Source organism: Heptranchias perlo, chromosome X (genome assembly GCF_035084215.1).
Source record: "Heptranchias perlo isolate sHepPer1 chromosome X, sHepPer1.hap1, whole genome shotgun sequence".
Taxonomy (NCBI): Eukaryota; Metazoa; Chordata; class Chondrichthyes; order Hexanchiformes; family Hexanchidae; genus Heptranchias; species Heptranchias perlo.
In genome coordinates this window covers 11,770,894-11,784,033 of record NC_090370.1, presented here as the reverse complement: position 1 = coordinate 11,784,033, position 13,140 = coordinate 11,770,894, and the positions used below count along the sequence as shown (strand labels likewise).

General features: G+C 44.6%; 1 protein-coding gene across 2 annotated transcripts in view; it reads left to right on the top strand.

Annotated features, from left to right (window-relative positions):
- Window positions 1-13,140, top strand: part of LOC137307276 (Golgi reassembly-stacking protein 2-like) — a 54,279-nt gene that overhangs the window by 7,961 nt on the left and 33,178 nt on the right. For both annotated transcript variants that reach the window (XM_067976720.1, XM_067976719.1), the window contains exon 2: window positions 11,902-11,982. In XM_067976720.1, coding sequence (XP_067832821.1) covers window positions 11,902-11,982 — 81 coding nt within the window. The remainder of the gene's footprint in view (window positions 1-11,901; window positions 11,983-13,140) is intronic.

Sequence of the window (13,140 nt, the reverse complement as noted above, 5' to 3'; positions counted from 1 at the left end):
TACCTAAAAATGAGGTGCCAACCTGGTGAAGCTACAACTCAGGACAACATGCATGCTAAACAGCGGAAGCAACATGCTATATACAGAGCTAAGCGATTCCACAACCAACGGACCAGATCAAAGCTCTGCAGTCCTGCCACATCCAGTCGTGAATGGTGGTGGACATTTAAACAACTAACTGGAGGAGGAGGCTCTGTTAATATCCCCATCCTCAATGATGGCGGAGTCCAGCACGTGAGTGCAAAAGACAAGGCTGAAGCGTTTGCAACCATCTTCAGCCAAAAGTGCCGAGTGGATGATCCATCTCTGCCTCCTCCCGATATCCCCACCATCACAGAAGCCAGTCTTCAGCCAATTCGATTCACTCCACGTGATATCAAGAAACGGCTGAGTGCACTGGATACAGCAAAGGCTATGGGCCCCGACAACATCCAAGCTGTCGTGCTGAAGACTTGTGCTCCAGAACTAGCCACGCCTCTAGCCAAGCTGTTCCAGTACAGCTACAACACTGGCATCTACCCGACAATGTGGAAAATTGCCCAGGTATGTCCTGTCCACAAAAAGCAGGACAAATCCAATCCGGCCAATTACCGCCCCATCAGTCCACTCTCAATCATCAGCAAAGTGATGGAAGGTGTCGTCGACAGTGCTATCAAGCGGCACTTACTCACCAAGAACCTGCTCACCGATGCTCAGTTTGGGTTCCGCCAGGACCACTTGGCTCCAGACCTCATTACGGCCTTGGTCCAAACATGGACAAAAGAGCTGAATTCCGGAGGTGAGGTGAGAGTGACTGCCCTTGACATCAAGGCAGCATTTGACTGAGTGTGGCACCAAGGAGCCCTAGTAAAATTGAAGTCAATGGGAATTGGGGAAAACTCTCCAGTGGCTGGCGCCATACCTAGCACAAAGGAAGATGGTAGTGGTTGTTGGAGGCCAATCATCTCAACCCCAGGACACTGCAGCAGGAGTTCCTCAGGGCAGTGTCCGAGGCCCAACCATCTTCAGCTGCTTCATCAATAAATACTGTGGCTACGAGAGTAGGTCAGAGGCTGGGTATTCTGCGGTGAGTGACTCACCTCCTGACTCCCCAAAGCCTTTCCACCATCTACAAAGCACAAGTCAGGAGTGTGATGGAATACTCTCCACTTGCTTGGATGAGTGCAGCTCCCACAAAATTCAAGAAGCTCGACACCATCCAGGACAAAGCAGCCCGCTTGATTGGCACCCCATCCACCACCCTAAACATTCACTCCCTTCACCACCGGCGCACAGTGGCTGCAGTGTGTACCATCCACAGGATGCACTGCAGCAACTTGCCAAGGCTGCTTCGACAGCACCTCCTAAACCCGCAACCTCTACCACCTAGAAGGACAAGAGCAGCAGGCACATGGGGACAACACCACCTGCAAGTTCCCCTCCAAGTCACACACCATCCCAACTTGGAAATATATCGCCGTTCCTTCATCATCGGTGGGTCATAATCCTGGAACTCCCTAACAGCACTGTGGGAGAACCGTCACCACACAGACTGCAGCAATTCAAGAAGGCGGCTCACCACCACCTTCTCGAGGGCAATTAGGGATGGGCAATAAATGCTGGCCTCGCCAGCGACGCCCACATCCCATGAACTAATTTTAAAAAAAACATCTATTTGCGCTATTAATTTGTCTACCTTATTACGAATGGTTTGTGCATTCGGATACAGTGCCTTTAGATCTGTGTTTTTAACATTTTTAGAATCTTAACATTTTTTTGTACTATGGCCCTATTTGTCTTATTACCATTTTTTTTCTTACCCAGACCCTATTTGTTAGTGCACTCTTTTGTTTATATACTCTGTCCCTTCCAGTCACAATCTGGTTATCCTTTCCCCAATTGCTTTCTTGCACTGCTTCTTTATCTTCTCTCTTTAGTATTCTAGATTTCTCTCCACCAGGACCCTTTCCACCCTTGCTTATTTAGTTTAAAGCCCTATCTACCTCCCTAGTTATTCGATTCGCTAGAACTCTAGTCCCAGCATGGTTCAGGTGTAGTCCGTCCCAACGGAACAGCTCTCTCTTTCCCCAGTACTGGTGCCAGTTCCCCAAGAATCGAAACCCACTTCTCCCACACCAATCTTTGAGCCACGCGTTCATCTCTCTGATCTGATTTACCCTGTGCCAATTTGCTCGTGGCTCAGGTAATAATCCAGAGATTATTACCTTTGGTTCTGCTTTTTAATTTAGTCCCTAGCTGCTCAAACGTTCTCAGCAGAACCTTTTTCTTAGTCTTACCTATGTCGTTGGTACCTACGTGGACCACGACAACTGGATCTTCCCCCTCCCACTCCAAGTTCTCCAGCTCGGAGGAGATGTCCTTAACCCTGGCACTGGGTAGGCAACATAGCCTTTGGGACTCCTGCTCCTGGCTGCAGCGAACAGCTGCCTTTCCTCTGCTTTTGGTGCCCTTGTCCCCACTAGCTCCCTTGCAGTCTTTCACCGCTGGCGTTCTCCCTGATACAACAGCCACTTGAGTGTACCTGGTGCATGATTGGTACAGTCAGCTACTGCCACATCTGGCTTGATCACCTCAAGCAGTACTGCATCTTGCTCTCTCTGGCCATATCCTCTTAGCACAGGATCACCCTGGAGGGCAAGGACAACCCTAAACGCCTCACGTCCCTGAACTAACTCCCTCCATCCTTGCTTCCGATACCATGTAAGGAGTTCATGATTTTCTTTATCTTCAAAATGGAGGTGATTTACTCAGCTGGTTCTGCCTCCTTCAGCTCCACTGATTTCCCCTACACCAATGTCTTCCAGTCCTCATCCCATAATGTTTAGCAATTTCTCCCCTATTTACCCTTCCCAGCTGTTACGAGATTCATCTTCTCCATGAGAATCACCATCTTCTCCCTTGACGCCCCCCACTTTCCTGAGCAATCAACTACTGTTCTTGGTTCATTGGTTGCTGACTTCCTCAACCCTCAGGCCTGCTTTTTCCAATGTTCTTGGCAGCCCCTGAGCTCTTTCTTACATCAAGTCCAACTCATCCAGAGCTTTGCAGCTTGGGTCTTATCTTGTATGAAGTTCCTCACCCTCGCTGATCTCCACTCGCTTGTCTGTCCTCCAGTCTATAGACTCTCAAATCCTTGTCCTTGTTTCAAATACTCCAGTACCTTGCTCCACCCTACCTGTGCAGTTCTCTCCAGCCTTTGTTCTAGCACACACCCTCTGGTTGCAGTGCTCCCCTCCTTCTCCTTCATCAAGCAAAGCTTTCAACTGCATCTGGGAATTCTGCTTTTTATTTCTTCCACCTTGATCCCTCTATTCCCCACCGTCAAAAATCTTCTTTTGGGCCATGCTTTCTTACACCATTGCTAACTTCTCTCCCTTTTCCTGCTTGGCACTTTTGAACTCCCTATGCTGAAAAAGTTATTGCGAGGGAGTGCTGCGCTGTTAGAGTTGCTGTCCTTCATATTAAAACGAGGTCCCATTTGCTGGTTCATGTGGATGTTAAAGATTTCATGGTACTTTTCAATGGAGAGCAGGCAGTTTTCCAAGTGTCCTGGCCAACATTCTTCCCTCCACCAATACCTCCAAAAAACAGATCAACTGGTTGTTAATCTCATTGCGAACTGGACATTGTTGCTGCAGAATAACCACCACATTTACCTACGTAAGTTATTGCACTTCAATAGTAATTCATTTTGTGAAGTGTTTATGAAGTAATTCAAATATCTCAAAAAGTACTATGTAAATGGAAATATATACTAAACTGATACAATTGTATATTTAATTGAGGCATTGTGGGTGGGAGCATGCAAGGAAAATACTTCCTGTTGGATTATTATGACCTCCTGCTGCAGCACAATGGAGTCATTGTGTAGAGTGGACAGGAGCAGTGTTACCGTGTGGAGAATTGTCAATTGGGAACAGAAATAATTTACATATGCTTGTTCAAGAGGATGTGTAACCTTGCAAAAAAAAAGAAAATGTTAATAGGACTTCAAGAATTGAATCTTAACACAAATAAAATGTATTTTAGAAAAGATGAGCAAGTCACTGGAACTGGAACAGGCTGCATTTGATCCAGTGCAGCAGTGCAATGAATGATGACAGACTGGAGGTAGAGGGTTAAACTCGCCAAAGCTAGGAAGTTGCTTTGTTTCCCAGTTGTCCTGAGCTGGGAAGTAACACACCCCAGGCTAATTGCCAAGTGGAATTTTCCAGTGTGGATTTGATTCCCTCTTGTTGGGGGACAGGGAGTGAGAAGAAAGTACTTTTTAATTTAAAGTACTCCCTTCCCCCAAACATTTGATTCTCATCTTGCCTACCTTGAGAGGAGAAATAGCAACAGTGAGCCCCGGCATTTTGGATATCTGAGCTAGTTGTTGTTAAATTAAAAAGCAGCATACCTCCTGGTCCTAGACTACATTTCAGGCGGCCACTGAGTCGAGGTTGAGTTAGGAGTGCTGGGATCTGGGACCCAATTGGGTCTCGAGTGGATATTTTCCGAATGGATCGTGAGCTGGCAGGTCTCTATGTTGCTTCTTTCTCCCTAGGAAAGTGGGCTGTTCCTCCACTTTGGTAGAAGGCTTGGCCGTTTTCTTTTGTTACACAGCAGTGAACAGTCACCTGTGCCTAAGGACCAACTAGAGAAATGTGGGCTTTTCAGCCACATAAAGAGTGACTGTGATATGTAAATATGCTTTTGTTTTTGTGCTTGTGCTCGAAACTCTATCGTGTTTTGGGAGAGAGGTGTTTATGCACCTGCTTTTACATTCAGATTAGGGCACCAGTAGGCATGCTGGGCTCTGATTTTTATATGGACCTCCACAGAGAGCAAATGTGTGGGACTAGCTCTCCACATTTACATAACTAAAACCGGATTACTTGTCTCTATCCACATTTCAGTGGGTCTATAGTGACATCTGTTCTGGAGACCTGGGCTTGTTTTCACTGTGGAGTGCAGCTGAGGGGACCGACACATTTGTAGCCTGCTGTACTATTGTAGTGTGAAATCACTGTAAATCTGGAACACTACTTCAAACAAAACTGTGCCATTATGACAAGGAGGCACGGGCTCAAATTGGTGAGAGTGAAATTATATCTGATGTCAGGATGTCCTTCGCACAGAGAGTTTTTTTGCACTTGGAGTGGAGGAGAAAAACTGAATCATCTAAGAAATGGTTGGTGCTGTGATTGTGAGGGGAGGGAGGGGAACGCGAGGGTTTTCCTGGATGGTTTAACTAGCGTGGGCCGAGTCCTTATCTCCATTTTGTAAGTGAATTCTATTTGTATTCCTTGTAGTGCAGTAGTTTTATGTTTCACATGTCCAATAAAATGGAACAAAAATTTCTTTGGAACAGAACTAGGCCATTCAGCCTCTCGAGACTGTTACCCCATTCAATTAGATCATGGCTGATCTGTATCTTAACTCCATCTACCCGCCTTGGTTCTGTAACCCTTAATACTCTTGCGGAACAAAAATCTACCTATCTCAGATTTGAAATTTTCAATTGACTCCCAGCCTCAACAGCTTTTTTGGGAGAGAGTTCCAGATTTCCACTACCCTTTGTGTGAAGAAGTGCTTCCTGCCATCACTCCTGAATGGCCTAGCTCTAATTTTAAGGTTATGCCCCCTTGTGCTGGACTCTCCACCAGAGGAAATAGGGTAGATAGAGTGAAACTATGAACTCCTTTAATCATCTTAAACACCTCAATTAGATCATCCCTTAATCTTCTATATTCCAGGAAATACAGCCTAATCTATGCAACCTGTCCTCATTTAACTCTATTGTTCTGTTTTGCAAATTAAAAGTATTAAAGTGAGTTTCCCTTGGATACATCTAATCTGGAGTGTGTGTGGGGGGGAGGGGGGCAGCAGAGGGGGAAGCTATGGTATGCATTAACTGAACTTTAATCTGGTTATAAAAAGACCTTGTTGCACATGGGTCCTAAACATTAATCTGCCTTCAATACCAAAGCATTGCAGTGTAGCCATCTGTTAATCCTGTACTGCGCTGCACATTTTAGAAGAATTCTGACACTGATGTTCCATTATTTGGCAATGAACGCTTGCCTGTGTTGCTGGTAATTATCTGTGCTTGAAGATGAGACTTCAAAAGTCTCGATTTAAAAACCCTGTAGTACTTGGCTGGCCCATGCCATCAGGGATTCCTCCCAGTTACTAAGCTGTTGCACCTGGTTGTAACAATGGACCTGAGCAAACAATACTGCAAGTAGTGCATGTTCAGTCCATGAAGTTACTTTTTATTTATGATTGAGTTTGCATGATATATCAACCTTAATTCATGGGCTTAGATTGATCGTCTCGTTCAGCGACTGATCTTGTGCCTAGGTGCTGAACTTCAGAACAGGTTGAGTCTTCTGGGACCTTTGATCTTATTTTTATATAGATGTGAAACCAGGGCTGAAAAAAATTCCACTTGCCAACTATCTTGTGGCAAGTTGCCTTCCGGTTTTGGCGAGGCTAAAAAACAAACTAACATGAGAAGATATGAAATAGGAGCAGGCCATGTGGCCCCTCAAGCCTGCTCCGCCGTTCAATCAGATCATGGCTGATCTTCAACCTCAACTCCACTTTCCTGCCCGATCCCCATATCCCTTGATTCCCCTAGAGTACAAAAATCTATCCATCTCAGCCTTTAATATATTCAATGACTCAACATCCACAGCCCTCTGGGGTAGAGAATTCCAAAGATTCATAACCCTCTGAGTGAAGAAATTCCTCCTCATCTCAGTCTTGAATGGCCGACCCCTTATCCTGCGACTATGCCCCCTAGTTCTAGACACTCTAACCAGGGGAAACAATCTCTCAGCATCTACCCTGTCAAGCCCCCATATAATCTTTTATATGTTTCAATGAGATCACCTCTCATTCTTTTAAACTCCAGGGAGTCTGGGCCCATTCTGCTCAACCTCTCTTAATAGGACAACCCTCTCATCCCAGGAATTAATCTAGTGAACCTTCGTTGCACCACCTCTAAGGCAAGTATATCCTTCCTTAGATAAGGAGACCAAAACTGTACACAGTACTCCAGGTGAGGTTTCACTAAAGCCCTGTACAACTGTAGTACTCCAACCCACTTGCAATAAAGGCCAACATGCCATTTGCTTTCCTAATTGCTTGCTTGTACCTGCATCCTAACTTTGTGTTTCTTGTACGAGGACACCCAAGTCTCTCTGGACACCAACATTTAATAGCTTCTCACTATTTTAAAAAATAATCTGCTTTTCTATTCTTCCTACCAAAGTGAATAACCTCACATTTCCCCACATTATACTCCGTCTGCCACCTTCTTGCCCCCTCACTTAACCTGTCTATCCTTTTGCAGACCCTTGTGTCCTCCTCACAGCTTACTTTCCCACCTAGCTTTGTATCATCAGCAAACTTGGATACATTGCACTCAGTCCCTTCATCTAAGTCATTAATATAGATTGTAAATAGTTAAGGCCCAAGCACAGATCCTTGCGGCACCCCACTAGTTACAGCCTGCCAACCTGAGAATGACCTGTTTATCCCTACTCTTTTTTTCTGTCCTTCAACCAATCCTCTATCTATGCTAATATATTAATCCCAACCCCATGAGCCCTTACCTTGTGTAACAACCTTTTATGTGGCATCTTTTTGAAAATCCAAATATGCTACATCCACTGGTTCCCCTTTATCTACCCTGCTAGTTACATCCTCAAAAATCTCTAATAAATTGGTCAAACACTATATTTACCTTTCATAAAACCATGTTGACTCTGCCTAATCATATGATTTTCTAAGTGTCCTGTTACCACTTCCTTAATAATGGATTAAAGCATTTTCCTGAGGACCGATGTCAGGCTAACTGGCCTGTAGTTCCTTGTTTTCTCTCACCCTGCTATTCAAGAAGGGAGGGAAACATTTGCTACCTTCCAATCCACTGGGACCGTTCTAGAATCTAGGGAATTCTGGAAGATCACAACCAATGCAGCCATTATCTCTGCAGCCACCTCTTTTAGAACCCTAGGATGTAGGCCATCAGGCCTAGGGGATTTGTCGGCTTTTAGTCCCATTAGTTTGTCCAGTACTTTTCCTCTAGTGATATTAATTGTTTTAAGTTCCTCACTCTCATTTACCCCTTGGTTCTCCACTATTTCTGGTATGCTTTTTGTGTCTTCTACTGTGAAGACAGATATAAAATATTTGTTTAACGCATTGCCTGATTTCCCCGTTATAATTTCTCCCGTCTCAGCCTCTAAGGGACCAACGTTTACTTTTGCTACTCTCTTCCTTTTTACATATTTGTAGAAGTTCTTACAATCTTTTTATATTTCTTGCTTGTTTACTTTCATATTCTATTTTCTCCCTTTTTTATCAATTTTTTTGATGGTCCTTTGTTGGTTTCTAAAACTCTCCCAATCCCCAGGCTTATTACTCTTCTTGGCAACATTATAGGCCTCTTCTTCAATTTAATACTTTCCTTAACTTCTTTAGTTAGCCATGGGTGGATTGCTTTTCCTGTGGAGTTTTTATTTCTCAATGGAATGTATATTTGTTGAGAATATTGAAATATTTCTTTAAATGTTTACCATTGCTTTTCAACTGTCAAACCCTTTAATTTAATTTCCCAATCTACCTTTGACAACTCTCCCCTCATACCAATGTAATCGGCTTTATTTAAGTTTAAGACTCTAGTTTCTGACTTAAGTACGTTACTTTCCAACTCAATGTGAAATTCATCATATTATGATTACTCTTCCCCAGAGGTTTTCTTTACTGAGATTACTAATTAACCCTATCTCATTACATAATACAAGATCTAAATAGCCTGTTCCCTGATTGGTTCCATGACGTATTGCTCTAGGAAACCATCTCGAATGCATTCCATGAACTTGCCAGCCTGTAAGTAACATCATAATCATTTTTCCTCATGCTCTGATCCATCATATATTTTCCCTTTTTGAGCTTTCCTGCTGCATCGACCACTTATTTTTATTCTGCTGTACTGCAGTCTCCTTTCTCAAGCTGAGAGAATGGGCAGGCCCAGCTTGCTAACTGATGGTCTTGAACTGTGTGGGGGACAAAGAGACCGTAGTGGGCCTGCATCTCGCTGAGGGCTGGGCTGCACTAAGCAGTCACTTGGCTCCTTGCACAACACATTGAAATGTGGAGAGAGGTCCAACATCCAGATATATACTGCATTCTCTCATGAGTATATGCAATTATGGAGCACTGGTTGTCTGTACTGCTGTTGAGTACCAGTTTCATCTGCAATCGAGACCCTGGTTCTGCAAGTTGTAGATAGGGCTTTATGGTTTTTCATGAACTGCTTGATTTTAGGAAACCTCCTTTGTGGGACGTCACAGATTTGCACACCCAGGTGCTTTCTAGGAACATGTCACCAGTCTTTATCCACTTACTTTCTTTTGCTAAAATTGACAAACTGAAGTAAAAGTCCCTACTGCATCCAGCCTGAAAAACAAGTGGAACCAGTGCAGGAGAGAGCTGACTTTTTATGCTGGCACGCCACTAGAAGAATATAATTGAGTTTTATACAGTGGCTATCAGAAGCACTGTCTCCAAGAAAGAGTAGGGGTGATTTGAATGCTGTATGTTACTTTATCCTGAGACCACTTTGGCCAGTGTAGAATGGAAAATTGCAATATGGAAAGAGTTAATTGAGCTGCAAACTTTCAGCAGATACAGGCATGCACTAGCTGTTTTGGACTGCTCTGTGTCCATGTAACTGGCAAGTGGCTCTATGTGAACAGTTTTACTGTGTTTCACTTGTGTTCACAGCAAAAGGCGGTTCCCATAAACAGTCTGTTATGAACTGAAACAGTCTGCTTTCTGTGTGACAAACGATTGCCCCATAATTGTGGTGCAGTTAGAGAAAATGTTTCTACTTGTGGGGGAGTCCAAAATTAGGGGCCATAAATATAAGATAATAAATCCAATAAGGAATTCAGGAGAAACTTCCTTACTTGGAGAGTGGTTAGAATGTGGAACTCACTGCCATAGATGCATTTAAGGGAAGCTGGATAAGCACATGAAGGAGAAAGTAATAGAAGGATATGCTGATAGGGTTAGATGAAGTAAGGTGGGAGGAGGCTCATGTGAAGCATAAACACCGGTTGGGCTGAATGGTCTGTTTCTGTGCTGTAAATTCTACGTAATGGAGTCTGCAAGACTTTTAGAAGAATTGACCTTTCGTAGACTTCCTGCTGCAAAATTATACATGGGTGGGATGCAGCTTATCTCAAGGAGGCCCAACTGTCATTTAGACCAAAGTGGAACTGAACTAAAGTTGAGCAGTGCCTCAACTCCAGTGCTGCACTGTAGGAGGTAATGTCTTTGGATAAGACGTTAAACCGAGGCCTCACCTGCCCTCTCGTGGATGTAAAAGATCCTATGGCAATATTCAGGGGAATTATTTCGGTGTCCCAGCCAACATTTATCTCTCCACCCACCAACACCCAAAATAGATGATCTGGTCATTTTATTTCATTGCTGTTTGTGGGACCTTGCTGTGCACAAATTAGCTGCCACGTTTCCTATGTTACAACAGTGACTACACTTCAAAAGTACTTCATTGGCTGTAAAGTGCTTTGAGACGTCCTGTGGTTGTGAAAGGTGCTATAGAAATGCAAGTTCTTTTGTTTCTTTTAGTTTGAGGTAAGCAATGACACTATAACAAAGGCTGCTGGAAAAGCCAATGCCACCTGAGGAGGTGATTTTCTATGCGTCCTCTGGAGGCAGCAGTACTGTGAGCCGCTGCTACCGGTTTCCATTTTGTTCTGTCTGCATGTGGAGTGAGCAAGTAGGCCGCCTATAAAGGCCAGTGTTGCCCTTCGCCGACGACGGGGAAGATCTGTGGCCAGAAAATGAGTCTTAATCAAGATGAACGACACGTGTCGAATCATGCACAGTTGTTTTGAGTTGCTGATGTTCTGAAATCCATCCAGTGATGTGAATGGAGCCCCCAGTACACTGCAGGTCCACTTCAAGTAGAAGTGAAAATGCTTTTACATCTGATGAATGCAGCTGATGGTAGATACGCACGTCGTAGCCGCGTGAAAGTGCGGGTGTTGGAATCTGCTATCCGATTAAGACCTCCCGTTGCAGCAAACACGAGCTGCTTTAATATTCTGTTTAGTGAGGTGCTAGGTCTCCAGCTCTTGATGTGCATGTCTCTCACTGCAGGTGACCGCCCCAGAGTGTACTTGTTGGATTTGCTAAGACCAGCTGCCAGGAAAACCTGGCTTTGCTATGCCTTCCTGGGTGTTGGTGAGTCCCAGCACCCTACTAAACCCAATAGAAGAGAAGCTAGAATGTCAGGAGTCGCTTATGCGCATTTGAACTTTCTAGCCATCGGGTCTTTGGGAGCCCAGCAGTTGATCTGAAATGTGAAAGAGGCAGAGTGGCACATGGAGAATATTCTTCAGAGTGTTTATTGACACCACTGTGTCAGCCATGAGTTGCACCGTGTCAGTTGGAGGTGGCGCGAGATTTGTGGCTGTACTTGCAGCAAACAGAGTCTGTTTAAACAGCGCAATTACAGCAAACCGTCTACAGAGTCTGTTTAAAAAGAGTTTCTGTGAACTACAGCAGACTGATGTCATGATCGATACTACAGCAACTTCTCCCGATTTAAAAACAGCGTGATTTCTCCATCAAAATGCAGAGTGAAGGATAGTTACATAATACAAATTATGTGCGTAAAGTCAATCCCAGTCACTTGCAGCAGTGTGGTCTCCAGGAGTGATTGACGGGGTAATTCCCCCATCATCTCCATTCTGGCCAGGAATAGTGGTGTCACTTTCTGCAGCCGATATTCTTGAGACAGGAATTTTTAAAAAAAAGATAAGTGCTTTAAAATTGAGGTGTGCTGCATAAATATGATGGTGTTTTATTTTTCAGGTGCAGGAGAACTCCCCGGGATACTGGGCTGGTCTGGAACCGTTTTTTGATTTTATAATTTCAGCGGGTGACACGAGACTGGTAAGTTTCTGTATCACTGACGTTTTCCGTCAAAAAAAAAAGTCAGATCAGTCTTGGCTCCGGAAAGGGGAAAAATTATATAAAAAGTTTTGTACACACGCTCTTCCTGTCAAGTAATCCTTGCTTTCCGCTGCCACTTTTTTTAGTTGTGTGCTTTTCTGTCTGGATTAAACTTGCCTTCATTTCGTTTGCCTCTGTTCTCCACGCTAGGTAGCACTGTTGCTTATTGATTGCTGAGACCGTCCCGATGTGTCATCACGATAAGTGGTGCTGTTCTCCACATCACCGACCGCCTCGGAGATACTTAAATCAAATCACAGGCCAGATTCTGGTTGCCATCTCTTGCGGCTGCTGCTTCCGTACCTGCCTTAAACCCCTGGATCCGACCTCAAACGGCTGATGGCGACGACTCCTTTGCCACAGCCCGAAAGCTAGAAGCTTTGTTCCTGGGCAGTTGCTGATTTTAAACTTATGAAGAATGTTTGACCCAGCCATGCAGGAGCTGGTGGTATTGTATTTAAAATCAATCGTCTAGGCCATTTTGGGGTGGTGGGGTGGCAGGGCGAGGTTTACTTGAGAGTTTCCCTTAGCACTGCTTTTGTACAGGCAGGATGAGTGCTGGGCATGTCGAAATGGGTTAAGTGTTTAGCTAAGGCAGCCAGAAAAAATGGTGGCTGCCTATGTGCTTCCAGCAGTTTGGGGCAGGGGAGGAAAGAGAAATACCTTTTGAGGTGGTATTGCCGACTGCCAACTAAATATTGGGAGGACTGAAGCCATTGTCTTCAGTCCCCTCCAGAAACTTCGTTCCCTAGCCACCGACTCCATCCCTCTCCCTGGCCACTGTCTTGAGGCTGCACCAGACCATTCGGAGCCTTGGCATCCTATTTGACCCTGAGATGAGCTTCCGACCATATATCTGCACCAATCACCAAGACTGCCTACTTCCAGCTCTGTAACATCGCCCATCTCCGCCCCTGCCTCAGCCCATCTGCTGCTTAAACCCTCATCCATGCCTTTGTTACCTCTAGACTTGACTATTCCAATGCTCTTCTGGCCGGCCTCCCATCTTCCACCCTCCATAAACTTGAGCTTATCCAAAACTCTGCCACCCGTATCCTAACTCTCACCAAATCCCGTTCGTCTATCACCCTGTGCTTA